Source organism: Anoplophora glabripennis, unplaced genomic scaffold, assembly GCF_000390285.2.
Source record: "Anoplophora glabripennis isolate ALB-LARVAE unplaced genomic scaffold, Agla_2.0 scaffold163, whole genome shotgun sequence".
NCBI classification, from domain to species: domain Eukaryota; kingdom Metazoa; phylum Arthropoda; class Insecta; order Coleoptera; family Cerambycidae; genus Anoplophora; species Anoplophora glabripennis.
In genome coordinates, this window is record NW_019416302.1 from 31875 (window position 1) to 42950 (window position 11076).

The 11076-nt window shown below is 34.1% G+C and overlaps 1 protein-coding gene across 1 annotated transcript in view; it reads right to left on the bottom strand.

Annotated features, from left to right (window-relative positions):
- Positions 1 to 8226: 8226 nt before the first annotated feature.
- LOC111691351 (acetyl-CoA carboxylase-like) overlaps positions 8227 to 11076 on the bottom strand; it is a 13507-nt gene continuing 10657 nt past the window's right edge. Inside the window, exons 5-8 of the mRNA XM_023453998.1 lie at positions 8874 to 9082; positions 8669 to 8812; positions 8492 to 8612; positions 8227 to 8432 (exon numbers count right to left, since the gene is read on the bottom strand). Coding sequence (XP_023309766.1) covers positions 8227 to 8432; positions 8492 to 8612; positions 8669 to 8812; positions 8874 to 9038 — 636 coding nt within the window. The 5' untranslated portion in view covers positions 9039 to 9082. The remainder of the gene's footprint in view (positions 8433 to 8491; positions 8613 to 8668; positions 8813 to 8873; positions 9083 to 11076) is intronic.

The window sequence follows — 11076 nt, forward strand, 5'->3', positions numbered from 1 at the left end:
TTGCTTAATTACCTCACAATTAGCAACAATTCTTTCTCTCAGTTCATCGACGCTATTCACAGGTGTCCTGTATACAAGCGTCTTCAGATAGCCCCAAAAAATTAAATCGATTGGGTTTAAGTCAGGGGATCTAGGGGCCCACTGTACAAAACCACCGCGTCCTATCCACCTTTCAGGAAAAGTTTCATTTAAGAATTCTCTGGCCGCTAAACTAAAATGCGGTGGCGCGCCATCTTGAAGCAGCCACATTGCATTTCTTAATCCGAGTGGTACATCTTCCAATAGAATAGGTAAGTGGTTTCTTAAAAAATCCAAGTAAACTTCACCATTGAGTCTTTGTGGAAAGAAATGTGGCCCAATTAAGTAGTCCCCTACAATACCGGCCCACACGTTGACGGAAAACTTATTTTGATAACCACGCTCTATTGATAAATTAGGATTCTCATCAGACCAAAAATGCTCATTGTGGAGGTTTATTAAGCCATCATGGCCAAATCCAGCTTCGTCCGTGAAAAGGATATTACGAACAAAATTTTGGTCACCATTATGAAGTATTCTAATTGTATTGCAGAAATTCACACGAGCAGCAGGATCTACGGCAGATAAGGCTTGCACCTTTTGGTAGTGGCACGGATGAAGGTATTGTTCGCGTATTGTTTCATATACGGAGCTCTTTGGAATGCCCTCATGAATAGCAATTTTTCTTATACTTCCATTGGGATTATTCTTTATCGAATTCAAAATACGAGCTTCTGCTTCTGCTCTTCTTGTATTCCCTTGTCGACCTACATCAAAAATTCTAGTTTTGAACGATGCAAATTCTCCCAGTCTTCGATGAATAGTACTGAACATTCGCGATTGGGGTACGTTTCTATTTGGAAATGCTTCGCGATACAAACGTCGTGCTGCAAGAGCATTGCCAGCAGNAAATTGTTACTAACGCTTGCCACCACATTGGCGCGGTAGACTGCCGTTCCGTTTACTTACGATATCAAAACAACAAAATGAGAAAAAATCAGCTTTGTAGGAATTGGTGCAAAATTTCTGTCGCTGCCTCCCGGACTAATAGTAATTTTTGTGAAAATTTGTTGTTACGCTGATGGTGGTTAATGATAAATAATAAAAAAATAACGTCCTCAACAAATAAAGAATGGTTTACTAACAAAATCATAAGGTTAAAATACATAAGTTACTAGAACAATAGAAATACATATTAAACATTCAAATCAAAGTTTCAACGTGACGTCCCTCTTCAATGCATAAATGAATTCTTCTAAAAAAATTCCGACGAACTCTGGAATATTCCTTGCTTTTGCTTAATTACCTCACATTTAGCAACAATTCTTTCTTTCAGTTCATCGACGCTATTCACAGGTGTCCTGTATACAAGCGTCTTCAGATAGCCCCAAAAAAATAAATCGATTGGGTTTAAGTCAGGGGATCTAGGGGCCTACTGTACAAAACCACCGCGTCCTATCCACCTTTCAGGAAAAGTTTCATTTAAGAATTCTCTGGCCGCTAAACTAAAATGCGGTGGCGCGCCTTCTTGAAGCAGCCACATTGCATTTCTTAATCCGAGTGGTACATCTTCCAATAGAATAGGTAAGTGGTTTCTTAAAAAATCCAAGTAAACTTCACCATTGAGTCTTTGTGAAAAGAAATGTGGCCCAATTAAGTAGTCCCCTACAATACCGGCCCACACGTTGACGGAAAACTTATTTTGATAACCATGCTCTATTGATAAATTAGGATTCTCATCAGACCAAAAATGCTCATTGTGGAGGTTTATTAAGCCATCATGGCCAAATCCAGCTTCGTCCGTGAAAAGGATATTACGAACAAAATTTTGGTCACCATTATGAAGTATTCTAATTGTATTGCAGAAATTCACACGAGCAGCAGGATCTACGGCAGATAAGGCTTGCACCTTTTGGTAGTGGCACGGATGAAGGTATTGTTCGCGTATTGTTTCATATACGGAGCTCTTTGGAATGCCCTCATGAATAGCAATTTTTCTTATACTTCCATTGGGATTATTCTTTATCGAATTCAAAATACGAGCTTCTGCTTCTGCTCTTCTTGTATTCCCTTGTCGACCTACATCAAAAATTCTAGTTTTGAACGATGCAAATTCTCCCAGTCTTCGATGAATAGTACTGAACATTCGCGATTGGGGTACGTTTCTATTTGGAAATGCTTCGCGATACAAACGTCGTGCTGCAAGAGCATTGCCAGCAGCTAAACCGTAATAATAATGCATGTCCCGCAACTCCACGTTAGAGTAATTGTTGTTCATTTTTATTATTATTTTTATGATAACAAATACTACAAAAGAACTTGTACAAAATTACTATCTGTCAAAACTAATTCTCTACAAATTTGTTTCCAAGGCAACTAAGCGCTTGGTTCCAAAGCATGCTATGTTTAATGTAGAAAATAAATTAAAATGATTTCGTATTCATCACATACAAGCAATGTTATTTTAGCGTTTTTCTCGAAAACGGTTAGATTTATCAAAACAAATAAAATATATCTTTTTTATGTCAAAAGGATAGGAGAATGAAAATATTCAGTCAAAAGTCACATAAAGTGTAGCACAAAAAAGTTGGAACCATTCAAATCAAAATAAGGGCTCGTATGTGGCGCTCTCTACAAAATGCGAAAAAACGGTGGACAAATTTATAATCCGTATCCCGAAAAACTCCCATATATGAAATTTCGTCAAAATATTATGAGTGTGGCAAAAGGTATTGCAAATAAAATTTAACTTTAACACCCTGTAACTCCGTTAATAATCAGTTTTGGAAAAAATATTATAGATAGAGGTAGGATTAATTTTCGGTCTAGAATTATCCCCTGAATTTTTTGCTCATCATTTCCGGACACCCTGTATATAGCGATACGTAGGGGTGGCGCGTGGGCACTAGCGGCCGAAATTCAACTGCAAATTTAACGGGTTAAAAAAAATGGGCGGGTTTAAAAAATACTACATTAAAATATAAGTCTCGAGGATCATTTTGCGCTTTTGAACGTTCCGAAAGCTTTGTTAGGAGCTGAGATATGAATTTTTAAAGTTGGCAACTTTTAGCCATTTTTCGACCTTAAATCGCCCCTAGCTCGAAAAGGAAGCGTTCTACGAAAAAATGTCAAGAGACAAAGTGCTTATTTTTGGCCAATTTATCCCGAAAAATTATTTGCAGAGCGTTTTTTTGCAATATTTTTATTTTGCAACTTATTTGTTAATAACAAATTACCTGCCACTCGGACATAAAGATGTTACTTAGGTTTTTTGTTCCCAATAACTCAATGCATCGATTACAAAAGGTTTCATCCTGGCCTCTCCTCGTGGTCGGTGACCTTGATTTTCTAAGCATCTTTTTAGGGGTGGACCGTTCGTCTATTATAGTAATGTTAGTCATTGCGTCGGTTCAAAAATGAGCTAATACGTATATTAAGTTTTGTTTTAAACTTTGTAAACCTTTTACAGAAACGTTTCAATTAATGAACCAAGTTTATGATGATTGTTTATCCCGTGAAAGAGTTCATGAGTGGCATACTTGGTTTAAAAACTGTCGTGAGGACATAAATGATGAGCAAAATGTGGGCCAACAGAAATTCGTGATCAGCCAAAATCTTCATTGAAATTCATGGAATTGCAATTGAGCATCTCAAAAACATCAATTTATCGCATCCTGGCCGAACATTTGGGCCACAAGACAGTGCATGCACGGTTTGTTTCGCATGAGATGACTGCTGTGTTCAGAATTCAACATTCGAGGTACATCATCAAGGAGGACATAAAGGGACAAGAACTTCCTTTACTTTACTTCCATAGTGATTGGTGATGAATCGTGGTGTACATACTAGCTATTTGGAATAATAAATATTGTATTAAATAACGAATAGCACAAGAATATTTTTCGAAAACTTACCTGCAGTTTTATACAACATTGAATATTCACATGCGTTGTATGATTGTTTACAGACTAATAAAGGATTGTTGCACTATGACAGCACAAATGAATATTGTAGAAAATGTATTATTTATTTTTTATACATTCTTTGTCAAATGTTCACTGTTATTGACTGATGCCAGACAATAAACTAATGATCCATGCGACACCCGATCACTGCAGTCTAATCCATTGCGCTTGTTTAAACAAGTTATAACAAGTAATTCGCATAAGCGCACGTTCGCGAAAACTCGGTTAGTTAATATTTTGGTTGACTATCTATGCGTATCCTTTTATAACATTTTATATTCTAGTTCTAAATAATTTTTTGATATAAATATAGTTATATATAGTTATTATCATTGAAGCTACATTAATGAAGATACAGTTATAAATATAAATCAATATATTTGTAACGTAATACATATTATTTTCCATTTAAATATGATATTCATATTATTAATCTTATAAATAATAATATGATATACAATATTTGATGAATTTGAAAATATTTATGAGTGTTAGAAATACTAAATAGTAAAAATTATAACAAGTAATGAATTAATAGCGTTTATTCGATTATATGCACGACAGCACTATATCTATACAGGGTGTTCGGAAATGATGAGCAAAAAATTCAGGGGATAATTCTAGACCGAAAATAAATGCTACCTCTTTCTATAACATTTCTTTCCAAAACTGATTATTTATGGAGTTACAAGGTGTTTTAAGTTTTTTTGCAATACCTACCTTATGCCATACTCATAATATTTTGACGAAATTTCGTATATGGGGGTTTTTCGGGATAGGGATTATAAATTTGCCCATCGTTTTTTCGCATTTTGTAGAGGGCGCCACATACGAGCCTTTATTTGATTTGAATGGTTCCAACTTTTTTGTGCTACACATTATGCGAAATTTGACTGAATATTTATATTCTCCTAACCTTTTGACATAAAAATGGTATACTTTATTCGTTTCGATAAATCTAACCGTTTTCGAGAAAAACGCTAAAATAACATTGCTTGCATGTGATGAATACGAAATCATTTTAATTTATTTTCTACACTAAACATATAGTCCAATTAACTGAGCCTTTAAATCGAAATTTTGCCAACTTGGCAGAATTTTTGATATGAGTTTTTAAGGTATATTATAACAATAAGTTAGAGTAATTTTTTTGTTCAACCCCCGGCCAAGGGTGGAAAAAGATAAAACAAAGGGCTTTTTCAAGATAACTCAAAAAGGGTAAGAGCTAGAAAAAAAAGTTTTTCATGAAAANACATATTTTGGTATAACTTTATATATACATATATGAAAATGAAAGTTAACAAAGGGTGAATTATTCAATCGGGATGCACAAAATGCATTATATAACTACATATGGTAAAAATACCTAATAGTCCAATCAAATTACACTTGGAGAAAAAAAATATTGTTACCTGGACTGTTATAAGTGGAAATGGTAAAAGGGCTTATAATAAACCTAAAAAAATAAATGCGTGAGCAGGGGCGGCGGAGGATTGATTTGGGGGGTTGAAAAGTTATGAAAAATTGTAATTGTAATTGTTATGAAAAACTTTTGTAGAAGTCACTTTTTAACATAACCTCTAAATTTCCGAGAAAAATGCGAAAAACAGGTTTCTTTCTTATTTTTCGTTTTTTATTTCTTATTTCCGTAAAAATAATTTAATTTTGACGAAACTTGGCGAAAGTATACCTTTCTCTGTCTTAAATAACCTCAAATGTTTTTAGATAAAAAAATCAAGAAGTTTCTGAGATATTCATTTTTTCTGCCCGTAATCATATTTTTCGTTTTGACATATACTTTTTGGTGAAATAAAAAAATCTCTAATAACAGTTCAAAAACATGCTCAAAAATGCAAAAAAATAAAAAATTACTTGCAGCAATGAATTTTTCAGTTATTGTTGATAATTTGTTTTAATTAAAAAACATTTAAAAACTGATTACACCATTAAATTCTACGGAATAAAATAAAAAAAAACGTCTCATTGTTTGACCCAAATCTTTATTTTTGTACAGTATTGCTATAAACATTTAAGTCAAATTACAAATGCACAAATGATAAGCTATCTCTGTATGATTTGAGATTTCAGCAATACAAAGTATTAACCGCAAAGTCTACTGTTGACTTAAAGTCCTAAAACCTGAAATTTTGCAGTCGTTTTATTTTTTTCTGGTTTTATTTGAAAACGAATTTTAAATAAATTGCATATTTACATTGTCACTTTTTCGCTCTATCCAATGGCGTCAACATTTTTGCAATCCAACGTTTCGTCTTCGAGGGGCCATCATCAGATTAATTTTTTAAATATATCGCTGCTATTTTTATGACAAAATCTAGTCATTTTTAATTCTGTATTAGATGATATTACTATTATAATCACTTAAAAAGGTTTTTAGCTATCATTAAAAATTTTTCCTGAGTACGGCTCTGAACGCTTTCAAAATACCTGTATCTATTGAATGAGAGAGAGAGGAGAGAATAAAAGTCAATACAGCACAAAATGTCCAACAATTTTTNTCGTCTTCCAGAGGCCATCATCAGATTAATTTTTTAAATATATCGCTGCTATTTTTAAGACAAAATCTAGTCATTTTTAATTCTGAATTAGATGATATTACTATTGTAATTAAAAAGGTTTTTAGCGATTATTAAAAATTTTTCCTGAATAGGGCGCTAAACGCTTTCAAAATACCTGTATCTATTGGAAGAGAGAGAGAGAGAGGAGAGAATAAACGTCAATACAGTACAAAATATCCAACAATTGTTTTTTAATCCGTAATTTAAAAAGTTGTACCTAATAAAAAAATAATACGAATTTATGGAATATTTTATTATTCCCAGTTAGTATTGCTAATAGTAGTAGTAAAAAAAAAATATTGGATATTTTGTGCTGTACTGACTTTTATACTGTTATGACCTCATCTAATACATATTTTGAAAGCGTTAAGAGCTGTACTCGGGAAAAATTTTAAATGATAGCTAAAACAAGCTAAAAACTTTTTAAGCGATTACAATAGTAATATCCTCTAATCAGAATTAAAAATGACTTTATATTTTGTCATAAAAATAGCAGCGATGTATTTAAAAAAATTAACACGATGATGGCCCCTCGAAGATGAAACGTCGGATTGCAAAAATGTTGCGCCATCGTATAGAGTGAAAAAAGTGGCATTGTAAATATGCAATTTATTTCAAAATTCGTTTTCAAATATAGCTAGAAAAAATTTAACAATTTTGCAAAATTTCCGGTTTTTCCGGATATCTCCGGAACTACCCGGAATTTTAAAATTTTCTAAACAAAAACTTTTTTCTAATCTAAGCCACCCCGTATCTCTTACCATTTCCTAGATCCTAATGCCTATCCCATTCTTATCTTGGACACACTGTATATCTATGAATTCATCACTTAAAACTTAAAAAAAAATAAGTACACTAATTGATCCTACGGAAAAAAAATTATTATTTATTTTATTTATTCACTATTCAACTTCCATTTATAGCAATACTGTACAAAAATAGTTTTGGGTCAAACAATGACAGTTTTTGATTTTTTTTTAATTTAAACAAATTATCAACAATTACTGAAAAATTCATTGCTGCAAGTAATTTTTTACTTTTTTTTTTTTTGAGTATGTTTTTGAACTGTTATTACAGATTTTTTTATTTCACCAAAAAGTATATTTCTAAACGAAAACAATGATTACCAGCAGAACTCTGTACGATGATTTTTTTAAGTAGAATTTTTCTTTGAAAAAAAAGTGTTTCAAGCCGAAAAAAATTAATATCTCGGAAACTTCTTGATTTTTATATCTAAAAAAATTTGAGGTTATTTAAGACAGAAAGTTATACTTTCACCAAGTTTCGTCAAAATTAAATTATTTTTGCGGAAATGAGAAATAAAAAACGAAAAATCAGAAAAAAACCTGTTTTTTGCATTTTTCTCAGAAATTTTGAGGTTATGTTAAAAAATTACCTCTACAAAAGTTGTAGATTTTTGCATGATCTATGACTTTAGTATTCGATACTTTTTTGTCTGACGTCAACTTTCGCCAGAAATCCCAATGATACAATTTTTCATAAGTTTTCCACCCCCAAAATCAACCCTCCGCCGCCCCTGCTCACGCATTTATTTTATTTAGGTTTATTATAAGTCCTTTTACTATTTCCACTTATAAAAGTTCAGGTAACAATTTTCTTTTTTTTCTCTCTAAATGAGTAATTTTGATCGGTCTATAAAAACCAAATTACGCCCTCACCTTTGATTCGGAATCCAGGTTGGCCGGATCGGCGGGTAGGGTCAGTTCGACGGTGCGGGTCTCCATGGCGATGACTCCCACGGGTATGCCCTCCAGCCGGGCCCTGCCCGTGACGACGGTCTGCGCCCACGGCTGCATTATCTCCGCCCAGGAGCCCCTGTCGAAGAAACCGCTCTCCCAGATACTCGGATCGTCTGGAAACGGGCCGTATTAGATTTACAAAAAAAAAATGCAAAATTTCCGATGCACTCACTTGGCGATTCTCTGCCGGCCAGTATCCATCTGGGGTCGTACGGCGTTTTGGTGGGCGTGAAAGTGACTTCTCTCGTGACGGGATCGACCGGCCTTAATATTGGCACGGACGAGAATTTATCCTAAAACGATTAGTACTGGCTTTAAAGAAAATACGCGACATGAGGTGAATTTATACCTTTGGTATGTACGACAGCCATTTCAGTATCGTGTAGATGCCTTCCAGGTCGCTGCTTTCCGTTTTGTGAGTGACTCCGTTGTTGTACATTATCTGGATGCCGCCGAGCTGATCGTTGGAGGCGTACGCTTCTCTGCCGAGTAGCTGCGGTAAATGGAACATTTTCATGAAATCGTACCCAGACAAATAACTCTTTAAAACTTACTTTATTTAAGGCACTGTAACCCCTGAGGATGATGTGAGAGTTCTCGATCTGGATGACCCTCTGACCGAGACGCACCACGTAGGAGCCGATGCCGATAGCTCTGCAACTAACCATGGAGATGGTTACGACCTCTTCGTAGGCGGCCGAGGTCTCACCCGCTATCATGCCGGCGTATTTCAAGTTTTCCACGCCGAGGCCGTCATCCTTACCTGGAAACCGTTTGTTTATTCCTCGTTTGTGCAGCACATGGCAAAAATTACGAAAATAATATGGAATTACAATCGAATTCGTTAAATTACAATAATTTGTAACACTCGATATGAAAAATATACACAGGTTGATCCAATTAAAATAAAGTAACATTCTTTTCTTATTCTTTAATAAGTGATGTTTTTATTGTCATCTGAACCGAAATTTAAAAAGTCGTGTTTCGTCGCGACCAGAATTGAAAAAGTTTTAAATTGAGGTATCACTCAACATAAGGAGTCACCTGAAGTTTCTTAAAAAGAAAATCGACACGTCTAACATTTTGTTTTCTTTTTAATTCCGGTATTTTCTAGGTGGGAAGTTTTAATTGGAACACCCTGTATAAAGACCACATATTTTGTATATTATTTATCAAACTTCAAGTTTGAAACATGGAATTGTAATATCCAAGTCAAACTAGAAGTTTTCAGTTTAAGAAGGTTTATCTGTTATGGAACCGACAAACAAATATTCATAAAAAAATTAATATAATCTTGTTAATATGAAGAAAAGCATCAAAAAAAAATTACGACTAGTTTGGATACCTAAAAGACAAGATATTAATAGAATAATTTTTCACGATTTAGTACGGAATCTTATGCAAATTTTTTTGGTCTTGCCACTGAGAATGCGCAACAATTGACGAACAGTTTCCACGGCAACTTGTATAAATAGGAAACCGATATCTAAGGAACTGTATGACAGCTCGTAGAAATCGATTAGGTGCTTGTAAAAGATACATAATTTATAATAATTCTCCTTCAAAGTGCTGTCGTTGGCTAACGTAACCCCCATATGCGGTTCTCGAAGTAGCGTATTATATGAAATTCGCAGCTGTGACATATGACGTATATTTCAAGGTTAGGCATCCAAACAAACAGAATGATCGAACGCGAGCGAGGGAACGCCGAGACGAACGCGCCTGCCACGTGCAATGTTGCCAAATCTAATGGCTTTAGTCACTAGCGAATCTACAGAAACTCTCATTTGACTTTAGACGTACCTGATAAACCTCCTTAAATAAAAAATTTCAAGTTCAACAACTTGAAACTTTGATTTTCCGTAAAAATTTCTAGTTTGAATTCCAAATTTTGTAAAATATGTTTAACCTTTAAAATCATATTTTAGATTACAGATAAATTTGAACTTAAATGTTTAATTTTGAAATTTCAGTTTTGAAACAGACGATAGAATACATTAAAATAAACAAAAAACCCTTATATGACATAGGTCCTAAAGTCAACCATTCCGAGAAAAACTTGATGTAGAAAAGTTCGATTAAGGAATATTGACATAATTGCGCGCAGTGGCGGTTTTACCATAATAGCTGCGGAGTTGCAGAACACATAAAATTTTATGTATTTAATCATATCAAATATCAACAAAATATTTAAAGAATCCAAATGTACTCGCTCTAAAATAAATCTAGGAGCTTATATTATTATTACGACGCGAGCTACGCCCCTTAATATATGCAACCTCATATACAAAATGTGTGGACAGCGAACAATTAGATGCGTCCTTTGTTTTTATTGCGGTGGGTGTGCGGATGTGATTTAAAAAATTCACCGTTTTGTTTTCCGTCCTTACTTTTCGGTGGGGATAAAGCATGGACAATATACAATGTGAAAGATTTAAGTCATTAAGTCTTTAGGTAAAATAAACACAAGAAGTCAGTTAGATTCTGCATATTGGGATAATATACGGAAACACAATGAACAGGTAATGAAAAATCGTTATGTATTATCTAAAATCATAGATTGCATAAAATTTTGCGGAGCTTTCGAATTAGCACTTCGCGGACACGACGAGACAGAAAATTCGGACAACCCTGATGTGTTTCGTGGACTCATAAATTTTAGTGCAGATCTTGACGACATATTAAAAGAACATCTAGCCACATGGGTATGACCGGGATTTTCTGTGATTGTACCGGGAATTAGCTGTATGGTCCCGG